General features: G+C 46.5%; 1 protein-coding gene across 1 annotated transcript in view; it reads left to right on the forward strand.

The window, feature by feature from the left end:
- The window catches only part of prdm5 (PR domain containing 5), a gene marked incomplete at both ends in the record, with an annotated part of 52,804 nt that overhangs the window by 18,975 nt on the left and 15,945 nt on the right, over positions 1 to 17,884 (forward strand). Inside the window, 2 exons of the mRNA XM_080859979.1 lie at positions 883 to 1,043; positions 6,021 to 6,114. Of these exons, the coding sequence (XP_080716105.1) occupies positions 883 to 1,043; positions 6,021 to 6,114 (255 nt within the window). The remainder of the gene's footprint in view (positions 1 to 882; positions 1,044 to 6,020; positions 6,115 to 17,884) is intronic.

A 17,884-nucleotide genomic window follows, 5' to 3' on the forward strand; every position in this document is an offset into this window, starting at 1 on the left:
CGGAATGGCTTTTCAGCAGGTCCGAGTGGTGTGTGCGATAGATTATCTGATTCCTTTCAGTGCAGCGACTGTAGACGTTCACAGTCAGAGTTTTGGCAAGGCAGTTTGGTGGTGAGTGTTCCACTTGTACTATGGACTGATGGAGCTCTGTGTGTGGAAGGTACTGCTGGAAGAGTAGAATGATTGGCGGTGTGTGAGTGTGTGTGTGTGTGTGTGTGTGTGTGTGTGTGTGTGTGTGTGTGTGTGTGTGTGTGTGTGTGTGTGTGTGTGTATGTGTCTGTGAGAGTGTGAGTGTGAGTGTGAGTGTGAGTGTGAGTGTGAGTGTGAGTGTGAGTGTGAGTGTGAGTGTGTGTGTGAGTGTGTGTGTCTGTGTGTGTGTGTGAGAGTGAGTGTGTGTGTGTGTGTGTGTGTGTGAGAGTGAGTGTGTGTGTGTTACTAAAATAATCTTGTAGAGATTATCTACCCCCCGACAAAGTTGGTGGCTGCTGACATCTTTCCACCAGAACAGTCAGGCACAGTTTGTTTAAAATGAGGAGAGAGACAGAGACAGAGAGAGATAGAAAGAGAGAGAAAGAGACAGAGCGAGAGTGACTACACAGTTTTGAAAGACAGACAACCAAGCAACCAATGCAAGAAGTGCCACACAATGCAAGAAAATTGGCCCGCTTAAATGTCAAAAAAGTGTAAAGGATGGATGGACCTTTTTGGAGGAATAACAGCCAGCTCTGTTCACGTGTCTGTCTGCCTCCCAGAGGGCCTTTGTTTGTTAGATGGGGACAGGGAGATGGCCCCTCTGATGACTGTCTCTGTGTGTGTGTGTGTGTGTGTGTGTTGTGTGTGCCTGTGTGTCTGTGTGTGTGTTTGTGTTATCCCCTGGAGCAGGTGAGAGGACGTTTAAGTGTGACCAGTGCGATGCCACCTTTAAGAGGAAGGACACACTGAACGTGCACATCCAGGTGGTCCATGACGGGCACAAGAAGTACAAGTGTGACCTGTGTGAGAAGGCCTTCGTCACGCCCTCAGTCCTCAAGAGCCACAAGAAGGTGAGGCCTGCACAGGAGCTCATAAGGATGGTGCATTACATACTATGTATATACCACTGAATGTAGACAATATGTACCATAAAATGGGTATTCCACTGCGCACAAGAGAAGGTCAATCATCCAAAATGAAACATTGGGGCCACTGCTGATATTGTATAATAAACAAAGTGATTACTGTCATCAAGGTATCTTTCAAAGTTAGAAGTCAAGAACACAGAAGAAATGCAATCAAGTCCATTCCACTGCTTTCTGTTTCTATGGTCCAGGCTCTCCCCCTTAGAACACTAAGTCTGTTTCTATGGCCCAGGCTCTCCCCCTTAGAACACTAAGCCCAGACCCATAGCCTGAGAGCAAAAGCGTTGTAATTACTTCCATTTGATACAATCTCTGTGCTTGTCATTCTCCCCTTGTCTTGCAGCCACTGAATTCCTTTGGTTAAACGAATGCTTAACCATCAGCCTTGTTAAGCCCCTTTCGCTTCATCCTGGTTACAGTTTCTTAGATATAGTGTATGTTTCTTGATTATATGCCCTGCGGGCAAAGCTTCTGAGCATTTTCTCTCTCTTATTGGATGCATTTTGTTTGTCTAAGCTCATTTTCGCAAATTTGATCAGAGTACAAAAATGCAGTCTGCGTTGCCGCTCATTGCACCTCGTCTCTGCTTTGGGCCATGCAATAAACCCCAGCCCTCGATCGGCAGTCAGAAATGGAAAAAGAATTGGAAACGGCATCCAGTTCCATTAGTTTCCTGCTGTTTCAAAGGAGACAAGAAGCGATCGCACCACAGATTACCCAGACAGCATCAGATACCAGCCCGGAGAGATCCGATGGAAATCAAATCCTTTCTTGGCACACCACGAAAGGGAAAAGCAATGTCGGTATCGCATTAACCTGCGCTGGGCGGAGGAGGGGAAAAGCACGTGGCTCTAATGGGGTGGATTTACCCCTGCCCCTGGCAGCGCTCTGGCAGGGCTAGGCTCGGCGGCAGCTGCACGCCGCTGGAAGCTCCTCGGCGGCGGTAGTGGCCGTGAGGGAAGCGAAAGGAAGATGAATGGCCTCCGCTGGTGCGGCAGACTAAACAACTCGGCCCTGACCCCCCAACACCCTCACACAGGTGCTCTGGGGGAGCCGCGGACCATCAGCAGCTGAGCACTTATAGCTCAGCGGCGAAGGCACAGTAAATACAGGAAGCTACTGACTGTCACTGCAGCCGTGTGATGGAGGAGGTGTGCTGGACTCTCTCCATCGCTCTCACTCTTGTCTTTCCTCTCTCTGTTAAACAGCTTCTCCCCTGCCCTTTCTTTCCCCTCTCTGTTTTCCCCCTCTCTCTTTCTCTCATACATGCACACAGGTAGACACACACACACACACTCTTTCTTGTGGGCTCAGTCCATCATTGGAAAAGAGAGTTGTAAAAAGTTTAATCGGCACTTAGTGGCGGATGTGTGTGTGGCAGAGCACTGAATCATGGTGCCTCGGTCTGTTCTTCTCTTTCACGGAGCGACGCAGAGTGGAGGGAACAGATCGTTTCGCTTTTGCCATGTGCCCAACTTTCATGTGGCCGTCGTTGTCACCGCGGTCTGTCTGTCTCCCTCCTTTTCTGACAACCTCATGTTAGAATGAAGAAAACGGCCATTGACAATACATGTGTGTGTGTGTGTGTGCACGTGTGTGTGAGCTAGAAAGCGTGTGTGTGGTCATGGTTGGAGGCGGTTTAGGCTCTTAAGCTGCACTTTCCCACCTCTCTTTGTGAGGGCCCTCATTTTCTTGTCAGGAATCTCAGGATGTGTATGAGAGATTGTAATTGAGGCCTGATCTGAATGATGTGGGTGAATGAATACATATGACACAGAGATGTGCGTGCGTGTGTGTGTGTGTGTGTGCTTGTGTGTATGTGTGTGTGTGTGTGTGTGTAAGTGCACTCAAACACATGCTCACGTTTGTCATGTGTTCTCCAGGACCAGGACTGTTTGGGAGTGACACCACATGATTTAGCACGAGACAATTGCGCTTGTCGTCAGTCCTCCAGAAAGACAGTGTTGGACGCTTCCAGTTTCCCCAGGCGAGCTGGAAACGGAATAGTGTCCCGATGATTGAGACGTTATGGGTCCAACAAAGAGCCCTGCTGCCTTTTATAGAGCAGGGATGTCAGCCATGTCTCTCTCGTGGTCGCACAAACAAGAACACCAAACAAGCATACACAGAAGCATCTGCGGCGCATGTGTGTATGACGGGATTACGTCATCACATCCCCAAGTGGAGCGGGCCACAGCTGGGGGCTGGGCTGAACCAACTGGGGGTCCGGTGAAGTCCGAACATTTGTGTCCAAGCAATCCGAGCAGAGAGTGTGTTTGTGTGTGTGTGTGTGTGTGGTGTGTGTGTGTGTGTGTGGTGTGTATGTGTGTGTGTGTGTGTGTGTGTTTGTGTCTGTCTGTGTGTGAGTGTGTGTGTGTGTGTGTCTGTCTGTCTGTGTCTGTGTCTGTGTGTGAGTGTGTGTGTGTGTGTGTGTGTGTGTGTGTGTGTGTCTGTGTGTGAGTGTGTCTGCGTGTGAGTGTGTGTGTGTGTGTGTGTTGAGGTTAGTGAGAACTACAGTGACTGCATTGTTTCTAAAGAGTGTTTAAAAGTGGTGGGCTTGTTTCATGTGGATTGATACTGAAGTGGTTTTATTTGAGGGAGATAGGGTAGAAGATGGGGGGGCCCAGTACGACCTCCTCCCGTGAGAGACACGCAGAATGTCTCCTGTCAGATCTACAGTGTGACTCAGAGTGACTCCAGACCACTACTGAGAGGAATCTCCCTGTCTGCATACCTTCTGTGTTAGTCAGCGCAACAAGAGTGATAGTCAAAAGTAATATTTATTTTTTTAATTTTACAGCATAGTACTCACTCAGTTAGACCATTGATCAAGGCACCATTCTTACCATTTACTGTTCTAAAATAGCCTTACATCTCCCAGTATAGTGGCAATGTAGATAGGCCTGAAGTGGGGGGAACGCAATTTCTCTTGTGGCTAACACAGGATACTGAATCATACATATAAATCCACAAATCAATCTCCGAGTTCAGTAAGGTTGCTTGATTTTGTAGCATCAAGTTGTTCTGATGTAAAATACAGTCATTATGATAGTGATAGATGCCGTGCCATGCAAGAATCGCCATCATCACATAGGTAGCCTATAGTGATATTTATTCAATGTCTACATGATGTAGAAGGCCAGAAACATACAAAGCTTTAAAACCTTAGATGCTCTGTATACATTTCCTGTAAATGCCTAGTTGTTGAACTTAGGCTCTATGCAGAACCTACACAAGTGGCCATTTTGAGCATTTATACTTGCCTGTCTGTGTCACACCCCCGATAAAAAATAAATAACAAACTGACATTGTACAATCTAATAACAACATTGTTGTAACAAAAATTAAATCTGAGTGATTTTCAAGGCGTCAGCCACGTGCACACTATCTAATGTTAGCATGTTAGTTTACTTTAGCAAGCTAACTACCCACACAGTGGGCACACCGTGACCACAAACATACCGGTGTGATTGGTTGTTGAAATGTCAATCCTGCTATAACGTCTGCGTCAGCAACACACCCCAAAATGTCTGGCAAGTGGGACTTTTTTCCCCCTGAAGTAATTAGGCTACCCATCCTCTTCACTTATCGTTCCACTTTATTCTACATGAATCATTTCCCTAGTATTTTATGTAGCTTGCTTATTGTTAGGTGAAAATTCACCCTAGTTACCTTAGGACTCCGGAGCTGATATAAGTATAATTATTAAACAAACAACAATTGAATTCAGGCTCACTCACAGCACAAGGATGAAAGTGAAGCAATTTCACTCACAAACCACAAGGTTTATATACTTAGATCTATCTAATGTTTACACTGTAAGTGTTAAACATCATAGTCAAAACAAGTTTCTCGACCGAGCGTCTTGTATTTTCTCAGGGTCGAGAAAAAAATAAGTGGCGCCAGTTAATCAAAGTTACACATATACCCAGGAACACAGAAAAGCCATGTTCCTGTTAAAAGAAAAGCATATAAGGTTATTATTAAAACAAGGCACTGGATTCATATATTCTAAAATCATTAACAGTGTTTTTTTTTTTTTATCTCAATCACTAATGTTGTAACAAACTACTCTTTTCAACTTAAAGTTGGTACTTCAATGAGAGGCAGACGACCGAATGTGATGAACTGAAGTTTATTCAATCTCGCAGACTTCCATCCAATTTCAGAGGTGGTCCATGGAGTATCTCTGTCAAAAATCAGTGCGCTTACTTTTTATACTACAATTTCCGTCACTATGCTTTTCTAATCAAAAACTTAACCCTTATCAAAGTTGAGCCATTCAGAGTATTCTGCACACATATTGCAGAAAAACATTTCAAGACAATTGTGACAATGGAGCATGTGTTCGTCCTTGTCTATGTTTCTAAGACCCTGTTTACAACTCTTTTTGGAAGGTTTGCCTGTCCTTGACTTGTCTGCATCTCTTATCTAGAGACCCCTCCATGAATTAGAGTGTGGATCAGGGCAAATCTTTCTGTCCAAGCCCGGCATGAACCTGAGTATAATTTCTTAATATTTGGCCGAGCCCGGCCCGTCAGGTTCCAACAAGCCCGGTTTGGGTATCCAACCTCTACCATGAATGCTTGGCGGTCCCCAACAGCCTGCACCTGTAAGCCTTTTTTCGAAAACAGGTCGTTCTGCTTGACCTTACAAGACACTCATCTTTGCACACGGGCCTTTCGGCCTGACCCTACATATCAATTGTTTTGCAAAACAGTTCACCACACCACGGTATTACAACCATTGTGTTTTTCTACACTTTCATGCAGTATGAATGTAAAAATAAACATTTGATATTAAATGTGTACCCATTCTGGGTTGAATCTTTGGTCTACTATTGTTTCTGATATCAAAACCGGAGGGAGGTGTAACTCTCTTGATTTAATATTCCCACTACAGACCCACACAGGAGAGAAGGAGAAGATCTGCCCGTACTGCGGTCAAAAGTTTGCCAGCAACGGTACCCTGAGGGTCCACATCCGCAGTCACACAGGTCAGTGGCACACCCCCTCAGGTGATGGTCTTACCTACTGCAAGGTCACCTAAGGCAAACACCACCCCTTAGTAAATGGTTCCGTCCACATTATAAATCCTTACACTACACAGTGCTTATACTGCTGGACACTGACTGAGGTAAGTAGTACTGTAATACTGGTTTGTTTACATCGCATTATAGTTTAAGCAACAAAACAAGGTTTATTATGTTTGGGTTTACACCCAGGTCGTGAAGGGGAATTACTTTTAAAGCTTCCCAGGGGTAAATCCTTGTTAAGGATGTGAGAGACCATGAACGTGACCGTTATTACAGAGGAGGTATGGGACCTCTGCAGGGACACACAGAGCTGTGGGGAACTCACAGCGTCTGACAGGCTGACAGAGAGCGGATGTTCATTAAACTGCCTTTAAAGTGGAGAGCCACACATTCCAACTGGTCTCCCTGCCAACGAACTGCAGTGCATGGCTGGCTGACAAAAGTCTCTATCTTTCTGTCTCACTTTCTCTGTCACATTCTTTCTCCGTCTCCCTTCCCCCTTTTCTCTCTTTCTCTCTCTCAAACACACACACATATGCACACACACGCTTTGCTACTTTTTATTCAATTTTGTCATACTTTCTTTTGCTGTCATTGCCTTTTCCTCACATGCTTCCTTTACACCTTCTCTTTCGCTCTCTCTCTTCCTCCCTCTCTCCCTCCCTCCCTCTCTCTCTCTGCTGTTTAGTATGCCTCCCAGCCTCTCCAATGAGACAGATCGACTCTCCTCACCAGAACTGTAATCCACTCAGGTTGTGTACATGGCTCAGATACATCATCGGCACAAATCTGCTCTGTCCAGCTTCCTCCTCCAGACAGTTGTGATTTCCTTCCCCTCCTCCCTCCAACTCCTCCTTCAATCCCTTAATCTTCAGAATGTGTTCACTGTTTAACAGCTTAAGTGCTAAAGATTTCCTCCCCAAAGATGCTTTACTGCCATCAAATCCCAACGCAAACATCACCAGCAACCGCTCATGCCTTCCTCCATTCCCATCACAAACACTGTTCAAGTCATCACCTCTTTCTTTCCTTTTGCCTTTCTTTCTCGTTGGTATTACATTGGTCTTTTTTTTAGTGCTGCTCTGAAGAATGTGTTTGTTGTCCTTCACAAGCATTCTCTCGCTGTTGTCTTGTTGTTTTACAGCCCTGTAGCGGGGGCCCATTGTCTGCTCCTGGACGGACAGGGCCCCGGCCATAATTAACGCAGGGACCCTCAGTGGTCGTAAATTCTCACATACATTTCAGTGCCAGTCTGTGTGTGTGTGTGCGTGTGCGTGTGTGTGCGTGTGTGTGTGTGTGTGTGTGTGTGTGTGTGTGTGTGTGTGTGTGTGTGTGTGTGTGTGTGTGTGTGTGTGTGTGTGTGTGGTGGCAACGACGATGGTGGCCGCTCACACAATACACACAGCCAGCTGAAAAACCTATACATAGCCAGAAACAAGTATGTGTGTGTGTGTGTGTGAGTGTGTGCGTGTGTGTGTGTGTGTGTGTGTGTGTGTGTGTGTGTGTGTGTGTGTGTGTGTGTGTGTGTGTGTGTGTGTGTGCGTGCGTGCGTGTACATGTGTGGCCATGAGAAAGGATATATGTATATGTGTGAGAAAGAGCGTGTGTGAATGTGTGAAAGAGATAATGTATGTTCGTGTATGTGTCTGTGTGTGTGGCGGGGGGTTTGTGTTTCTGCATGTGTGTGTGTTGCTGTGTCTTTCACTGTGTGTGTTTGTGTTTTGTGTGAATGTGTGTGTGTGTGTGTCTGCGTGCGTGTAAGTGCCAGTGTATAGGGCCCAGCCTGATTGTATTTATTCAGAGCAACAAAGGCGAGGGGCCACGGGGATGGCCGAAGGATGGGTGGGAGTGGAGGAGACACCTCAAAGAAAGAAAAGAGCGGAGAGGGAGAAAAGAGAGAGAGAGGGAGGGAGAAAGAGAGAGAGAGAGTGAGTGAGAGAGAAAAAGAGGATTGGGAGTAGAAAATGGGAGCACTCCAAGCAACATGACCCCTGGGCCCAACAGCCTGTAAACCTGTCCTCTTCCTCTAAAGCCCTCGCTGTCCCTTACTTTTATTAGCCTCTGTGCTTATTCACTTTCACTCATTAAGGGAAGGCCTGGCATGTTTACTCTTTGCCTTACTCCTTTAAGATTCCCCTCCATTAACTCTCCCTATTCAGCACTTCTTTTGTCAGAAGGTATGGAAATATTGTTCTATTGGGGTGTTAGTATATACTATTCTCTCCAAACTATGTTATAGACTATTCTCTTCTCTTATCCATGCATTATGCCGGACAATAAGAGTTCACAACATAGCGTAGAGCCACTACCATACTGAGTAGTTTCTATGGTGAGTGGACTAGTAGCATCCCTAGTCCACCAGTGCTTAATGTAGCCAGTGTAAGCAATAGAGGTGTTGCAAACAGGGTTTGTGGTTCATGAGGTTAGCAGCCCCGGGTGTCATTCTCAGGCTCCCTGTGTCCTCTGTCTGCCGAAGTGATTTAGGAGTGTTTGTCAGAGGCCACAGAATGTTTGTCTCGGGTCTTTGGGGATTAACACTGAGACAACAACCCTGGATTAGGGGGAGAACACAGGCTCATCCCCTGTCTTACACTGCCAGTCATCTCTGCACACACACACATTCACATACACTGACACACACACACATACACACACACACACACACACACACACACACACACACACACACACACACACACATAAATGACCGTGGTCAGGCTCAGACATTGGATGCTGCTGATGATGTGGGTGATGACAGATACAACTCTGCTGATAACAAAGAAGGTGATGGAAGAAGAATTAGGCAGAAGAGGAAGTGTTATACTGATAGTTATGCCAATGAAGTTGCGAGAAGATTCTTTATGCACACACACACACACACACACACACACACACACACACACGCACACACACACACACACACACACACACACACACACACACACACACACACACACACACACACACACACACACACACACACACACACACACACACACACACATACATACTCTGACACACACATACACTGACACACACACACTGATACACACACAACAGAGGGAAAGTCCCATGTGATGGCAGCTCCTTGCTGGGGGTTGTTCCTCTGGGCCGTTTATTCACCCTGGGTGGTGGAAGAGTCCATCCTGAGAGGAATTTACCTGTGAAAATAAACTAAATATGCCGGGACAAAAGTGACCGCTCTACTTCTTGAAAGAGAGCCAGTGAGCAGGAGTGCAGGAATCACTGGTGCCAGCACGGCACCTCTGGCCGTGTCATGTCAAGCAACCTTCTCCACCGTCACGAACAAGCTATGATTGGACAAAACAAGACAGAAAGAGAGGTGGAAAGAGAGAGAGAGAGAGAGAGAGAGAGAGAGAGAGAGAGAACACTTAAATGACTGAACAAAGACACAGGGACAACGGAGGAGTGACTCTTTGAAGAGCGAGGGGCATGGTTGGGGTTGGGGAAGGGGTGATTTTTCCCGTAAGGGAAAGTCTTAAGTGAAAGAGCCCCTCGAGCTAACGTGAGCTTGTCAGTGTCAATGCATGCTCTGTCTGTAAATGCATGTAGGTCAGATGGAATATGTGTCATAATTTTAATAGCATGTGTGTGTGCTTGTGTGAGGGAGTGTGTGTGTGTGCTTGTGTGAGGGAGTGTGTGTGTGTGTGTGTGTGTGTGTGTGTGTGTGTGTGTGTGTGTGTGTGTGTGTGTGAATGAGTGTGTCTTTGTGCTTGTGTGCGTTTGTGTGTGTGTATGTGTGTGTTTGTGTGTGTGTTTGTGAGAGAGTGCATGTGCATGTGTGTGTGCATGGCTGGGGGGGAGGAGGTAAAGGAAACATTTACAAAATGCAGTCACTGAATGTCCCCTCTTACGTCATGTGTAAAGTCAGACTTTGGCGGAGACATAGTTACAGTTGATTCAAAGTGCTGTTTTTTTATTTAATTGAATTACTCTATGACAAAAGTCCTTTATAACGAGGATGTGTTTGTGCCAAACCGAGTTTGCATATGACTGTTCAATAGGTTTAAATGTGTTTGTATGTGTGTGTTTGTGTGTGTATTTTTATATGTGCGCTATATCTATAATACAGTAATGGCTGTTTGCGTGAGTGTTTAATTACCTGCCAGTTTATTTTTAAGAAACACTCAAGGGTGAAAATAAACAAAACAGACTTCAATAGGAATTCAACACCAAATGAAACACAATCCATTGGCATTAACGGAAAAAAACATAATGGGGTTTTATATTGTCTTTTTTTCAAATATTTGACCAATGGAATCTTCGCAGAGTATCACTTTCAAGCCATTGTGTCAAAATCAATAATTATTAAACCTCTGTGAGATCACAGATATGAAATTCCATCCAGTGCCAGAGCCCCATGGTCCCGAGGAGTGGTGTGTGTGTGTGTGTGTGTGTGTGTGTTTGTGTGTGGGTGTGTGTGTGTGTGTGTGTGTGTGTGTGTGTGAAGGGAGAGAACATACGTTACCAGCGGAGGGGAAAGTGAGGAGAGCGTCGGCCCATCTTCCCAGATGTCTTGTGTTTGCATTTGAGCAGTAGAGCAGGATTCGGCGCGTCTCGTAGACGGAGGGCGGAGGGTAATTCTTGGGGACGTCTTCGCTGTTGGAGACCTGTGTCCTCACAGTAGTGAAGTGAGCCGCAGCACACAGATATGACAAGGATTCAGACTCAGGCCACATGCACATCTGGCAGTCTTCCGAAAGCCTGTGATCTCTTTTGTATGTGTGTGTGCGTGTGTGTGTGTGTGTGTGTGTGTGTGTGTGTGCGTGTCTGTGTGTGCGGCGTGTGTTTGTGTGTGTCTGTGTGTGCGTGTCTGTGCGTGTGCGCGTGTATGTCTGTGTGTGTGTGTGTGTGTGTCTTGCTCTCTCACTCTCTGTTGCTCTGCCTCTCTTTGTCTCTTTCTGTCTATGTCTGTTTGTGTGTTTTTATGTCTGCTAAAGCCAGTAAAGGACCATAACGAAAAGAAATATAGTTTACAATAGTCCAATATTTACTGTATTTACTGTCTGAACCTCTGTAGGTTGTTTATTATTACAATATATCAGTGAGCCAAAGGACAGAAATAAATGGACAGAATTTAGTTGTCTGTGTTGTTGCAGTAGTTGGCAATGGATGATCTGGTTGCACATTGTAGGAGGTCTATCCTTGGTGATGCACCCTTTTGTTGGTATAATACTGTGAGGAGGTGTGTGTGTGTGTGTGTGCGTGCGTGCGTGTGTGCGTGCGTGCGTGCGTGCGTGCGTGTGTGTGTCTGCATGTGTGTGCATGTGTGTGTGTAGGAGTATGCTGTAAAGCTTCTGTCACACGGGCTGGCTTAAGCTGAGCATTTGGCACAGAAACTGAATCCGCTGCGGCCAAGCCAGGGCCATAATGAAAAGGTCAAGTGTAAAGTTGTTGGGCGTTTCTGAGGCTGATCAAAGGCAATCGCTTATCGGCTAAAGCAGATCGATATCACATTACCTCGCCGCCATCCCCCTCGGCACGCAGTCACAGATTCGCAGAGATCTGGGGGGTTGTGGGGGGAGGGTGGTTGTGGAGGGGTGGAGCAGTATCTGGCTGGAGCGAAGGAAGCTAGGAATTAATTTCTGATGGACAGCGCTAATGTCTTTCAGACCGGGCCCTAGAGCTACAAAGCACTCTCCCTAACATGAACAAACGATAGGCGGGCAAAGCATGCGACGAGTGCGGCCATCTGTTCTCCAGACACACACATACAATCACACACACACACAACACACACACACACACACACACACACACACACACACACACACACACACACACACACGCATTAACCCACAGATACATACACCCATATACACACACGCGCACTCACACACACACACACAGAAACGCACTTACGCTCACTCACACACACACACTCACACACGGACAGATACGCACTCATACACACACACACACACACGCATACAAAGCATGAGGGGTGTCAAATGGATCGATTAGCAGACGGGGGTGTGAGGAGCCACAGGGGAAAGGCTCAGGAGAGGGAGAAGGGGCAGGAGACACCCAGGGTCACACTGAGACGGTGTCCCATTTCAGGACACCCCTAAATCAGTCACCCCTCACACCCCTGCTCACCCTCCCTCCCCCGACACCAAACATCAGGCTTCTCACATGCTAATCCCCATGCGATTTCATTAAATCAAAATAACATTGCGATGCGATCCAATTAGAATGGCATTCGACCGAAAACTGCAGAACGCCACTCACATGAATCACGGCAAACGAGGCTCTGGAAATAGACGTCTCCGCTTTCTCCCCGTGTTTGGACAACGTTCATGAATATTTCATTAAAGGATGTTAGCTGCGCTGATGTTTTCAGAGGAGATACCATGGAGTGGCTGCTTTGAATCTCTTGGTCAAAAGGCTCTCTCTCTCTTTGTCTGCCTCTTTCTCTCTCTCTCTCTCTCTCCCTCTCTCTCTCTCTTTCTCTCTCTCTCTCTGTCTCTCTTTCTCTCTCTCTCTCGCTCTCTCTCTCTCTCTCTCTCGGCAGAGAGTGTGAGCCAGATGTTGTTAAAGTGTAAGCGGAGAGAATATGTTTTAGACATTTGAAGTGTCTTTTACTTGCATACGCTTGTTTGCCTGTGCAGTCAAGCACACACACACACACACAAAGACACACACACACACGAACACACAAACACACACACATACACATACAAACACACACACACACACACACACACTGGCTCTAGCGTCTTTTCACATTCACACTCAGGCCTTGTGGATTAGGAAGGATGCACTCCAGCCCCCGAAGTTCTCCGTCATGACGTGCTGGTCGCCCGACTCTCCTAATGCCTTCTGCAGAATTCCTTTTAGGCTCTGAGCAAAGACACCAGCTTAAACCCGATACCTCTCTCTCTACATGAAAGACAGATTCCCGCTGCCATCTGAAAGGATTGCGTCTGTGAATCAGATTTTGCTGTTTGTCAACAATGGCTCTCCCCGAGGCACTGAGCAGGCCAGGCCAGGCTGGTGGTGGTGGAGCTCGGGAAGAGATTTTCCCCATTGTGCGTTTGCAGAATCACTTAGTGTTGTCTCCTTCTGGCTCTCATCATCTCAATCTACTGTATCAACTTTCTCTCTTTACCCTCATTCTCTCTCTCTCTCTCACTCTCTCTCTCTCTCTCAAATTAAAGACGGATACACGTTCCTGGCATTGGACACGTCCCATTGGACACATCCCTGGCATGCAGACAGTCCATGGTCATGGAGGACCCTTAGAGTAGCAGGCAGACTTTAGTCAGGCTGCAAGAGTGGCAGAGACCACACCAAATATTTGAACAAGATGTGCTTAGGTTCTTAAGGTTCATAGGGTCTTTACATTTATCCATCTCTTGCTCTCTCTCGGTCTCTTGCATTCTCTCTTCTACCCTCTATCTCTTCATCACTGCGAGCAGGACATAAAGTGCTCCCAGGCTAATGTCCTGGTGAGGAATCCCCTGCAGGCATTTCAACCATTTAATATTACAGGTCTGATGGTATGTAAATTTAAGGGAGGTGGCTTTTTAGAAGTGAAAATCAATGTAGGACACTTGATTGAAGGTCTGGCCTGCAGTGGGAGGGAAGCTAAGTGGTGTGTGTAAGTCTTCCCTCTCTACTTTTGGTGCAGGAAGGTGGTTTTAAAGAGCCCTAAGTAGAGCCTTAAGTAATCTATGGGTAGGAGGAGACAGATAGATTAATGACTGAATGTCTGTGTGTGGCACTGGCTTCTTGAGTTTCTTGAACTTCGCACAGAACCTTGGGAAAATCGTATTGCCTCCGCAGAACTCAATGTATTGATGTAGTGCTAAGCGGAATGCGTCTGATGCCTCAGTGGACTGAGGTGGTGCTAATTTCTAATTTCTAAGTCTAATTGGGTAGATGGGAGGAGAGCATTGGTGAAGATAAATCAAGGGGTTGTTGGCGAAGTCATCAGATGGCATTGTCGAAGTTATCAAATGGCATCGTGGAGGTCCACAAATGGTTTTGGAATAGAGGCAGTGCTGATGTGACTCTTGTTCTGGTTCACCTGTCAGCAGCCACCGGTCTGTGGAAATCTTTATATCGACTAGAGAGGTGTGGCACTTCAGTAGTTAACGGTTTTAATTGATTAAGTGCGTTTAAGCAGAAACAGCCATGGCCTATCAGTAAGACTCACTTGAGTAACTTTGGAGAAGTTTGGGGCGAAAACGCTTCTAGCTCTTTTACTGGACTAGGACAGGAAAGGTCAGTAGGCAATAAAACCACATCACGGGTTTCATGTTAACCAAAGTTTTTGAGCGAGTGGACCTCGTGTGGCCTTTGATTTAACAGTGGGGCCTTTGTGCATCAGCAAATTGTTTTCTTTAAAGAATGCTTGCCATTTGCTCGTGTCACACTTTGGACCAAATACCCAAATATATCCCTTGATACCAAAACCACCAAAGCCTGAACCACGAATGCAGAGTACTTAAAAAGATCAACACGGTAGTCTTTCATATAGTACACACGTGTGTGTGTTTTGGGTTATAAATTCACTTTTGAGTCTGTAAGGCAGCATTCAGTTAATGAGCATCTATGCACATTAAATCCCCCAGAAACACAGCTAATTAACCTTATTACTGAGAGTGCAAAAACATCTCCCTCATCAATCTCTTTGCTTATCTAATTAAACTGCTCACTTTTTTCCCCTTGCTCACCAGTTAGTCGCTTAAGAGATTACGCCACAACAAAGTGAGCTGGGGATTAGGTTTTTGCACCATAAGGACATACACATGGAATCTCTGGTACACAAACACACACACACACACACATAGGCAAAACGCGTGCATGCAAGCAGCAGTTGGCATGTCTCTAAAGACTGCCGTTTATTGAGTTATGATTCGCTGTTTCACGTCCCTCCGTGGAGCTGCTCTATTTACCAGGCGCATTAGTTATTCCAAAGGGAGTTGTTCTTCGTCCAAAAAGCCCTTATTTAATTCCCACAGAAAACGCAGCAAATTAGACTATGCCTTTGTTTCATTGGCTCGGCTCTCCTCGTAGTTCCCTGCTCGCGAATGCATAGCCCCGGCTTGGTTTTATTCAGCCCAGGCTTTTTCCATATTCTTTCCCAGCTTTAGGAATTATGTCGAACAAACCTCAATCTGAGGGTTTCCATCAGGACATTGGTGGCTTTGAAAATAAGCATTAGCGTGCTTTATATAGGAATGACAGAAATGGCTTCTGTAAGGAGCTTGGAAATATTATGGAACGCCTAAACCGATGAGATATCAGCTCAACTGATGAGCTATCTGTGCTCCTGTTGCTTTCTATACTAGGGGCTTCAGAGTTCTGTATTGCCATTAAGGTCTCCTTCACTCTTATTACATAACATTAGCAGTTATAAACCAGCCACTTTAAACACCATTTTCTCCAAGAGACATGCTAATTTGTGGTACATTGATAGAATAGGTTATATTGTATTGGAACCGATCTTCTCAACCCTGCTCCTGGAGTCTGTCTCTTCTGCATGTTTATTATCTGCATATTTGTAAAGCACTTCAAATTACCATTGGACATGAATTGTGTTCTATAAATAAACTTGCCTTGCCTGTCTTACCCTGACTGAACTCATCAGTGCAACTACTGGCTGGCTGACCAAACCTGAGTTAGCTAACCGAGAGCATTGTAATCACACCGATTCCCTACGCACCTCTCAGGAGGCTACCTGGTGAGGTGTTCCTGTTGGACAGCCCATGATGGCTCAGTTTCAGAGGAAGCCCGGCAGCCATTTGGAGGCGCGTGCCTCATGACCGGCCGTCGATATTAAAGTGTGACTGAGAACCTCCATTTCCCCCTCTGCGGATCCAAGGCTCCCGTTGCGCTGCAGGCCGTTTCTTAGCCAAGTGTACCCCCCCCCCAAAAAAAAACACCCTAATCAGGCCTGCCGTGCATATCTGTGCCGAGAATCAGCACGGGGGTAAGCAGATCCACCTGTCGGCCCAGCCTCTGACTGACAGCCTGACGCTTCCTGTTGGCTGTGGTTCGGGGCGCGCACTCCGATACGATCTGCTTCAGTCAGGCAAGCCGGACTTTGATCCATCCCCGGGGCAATAGCGGAGGGTGGGGGCAGAACCAAGACCGCCTGCCTGCCCGCCCTAGCGCTTAGAGTGCAATCTCACGAGACAGAGAGAGCAAGTGAGAGAGACAGAGGGAGAGTTTGTGTTGACACTTTGCTGGAAGGGAAACAAATGCGGTTAGTAGACACTTGTGGAGAGGGAAAAAACAAACACGCATGCACCGAGGACACTGAGACGATTCAAGCCCTTGGGCCGGTTAGCCGTCTTCAGGCAGTTAGCATTACGCAACAGCCTTGCACATGCTACAGATGAAACAACACAGCCTATCTCATGTAACAGATGAAGTCCGAATGCATGAGAACTCTACTGTGAAGACCCCAGAGCACTCTCCACCGCAATCACTGGCAACAGGAGACTCATAATCAACTTAAGAACGCAGGGCTATCACAGATGAAGTTATTGATATCCATTATCACTGATGTAAACATGATACTGCCAACCTTCTTCAGTGTGAGATTTACATTAGCCACTCTGTGTTGCATATTCCTGTGCTGTAGTGCGGCCATGTCTCTAGTGAGACAATAAGACCACACAGCAGGCTGAGATGAGCAGGACTCTGTAGAGCTCCCTAGACTCTGGACTGGATTGGAGCACTTAGAACCCTCAGAGATGGTTTTGTCTCTGGGTAGGATGAAGGTGTTTGGAGCAGCGTGCTGTGTTGGATCCTATGGGGTGGCCCATGCTGGTCTGCTCACTGCGATAGCCCACAGCCCAGCCAGCGGCGGCAGGGTCTGGTCTGAAATAGATTGCTATTCGTGAGGCTGGTGCGAGAGAACATCACAGTGCTAGTTACAGGGGAGTGTTTACAACCAGATTCTTCCTCATGGCAGGATATCAGAGCCAAGCAGCGGTGGCTGGGAGGGAGGTGGTGGCAGTGTGTGTGTCTGTGTGTGTGTGTGTGTTTGGAGGGGGGGTGTGATGGCTGCTCCTTTGCATGGCAGCGTATCAGAGACGGGCGGTCGGCTGGAAACAGAGATCTTTGATCTGGCTCTGCATGTGGCCGGAGCTGAGAAGAAAAAAAAAGATGTTTTTTTTTTTCTTTCCCTCCTTCTTCTCGTTTTTCTTTTCCTCCTCCTTCTTCATGCCTCTAATTCCTGGCAGCTCAGATCTGCACTGTTTGAAGATTAGCACGGCCAGTGCTGTAAGGAGCGTTACATAGAGTTAGTGGAGACATCAAATGTGTGTGTGTGTCTGTGTGTGTGTGTCTGTGTGTGTGGATAGTAGAGTCGCTGTGTGTGTGTGTGTGTGTGGGTGCGTTTGTGTGTGCATGCATATGTTTGTGCATGTGGATGTGGATGAATGTTTGTGCGTGTGTTTGTGTGTTCGTGTTGACTGGCGGTACACCATCTTTATATAATCGTGTTGTGTGTGACTGCATGTGTGTGACTGTAGCCTATAGATGTCTTTCTGCAGTCCGGGGATAATGCATGTCTTTTCCCGCATGTGTCTGTTGGTGATTGTTTCTAGAATATGTTGATGAGTGCACACATGTGTTTCTAATTGTGTGTATGTTGTGTGAATGCACATCTGCGCACATGCACTGCTGATTGTGTGAATGATGAATTGCTGTTCTCTGATGCGTCACGTTCTTCATTTCTGCAGGAGAGAGG

The sequence above is a fragment of the Sprattus sprattus genome (genome assembly GCF_963457725.1).
Source record: "Sprattus sprattus genome assembly, chromosome: 2".
Classification (NCBI taxonomy): domain Eukaryota; kingdom Metazoa; phylum Chordata; class Actinopteri; order Clupeiformes; family Clupeidae; genus Sprattus; species Sprattus sprattus.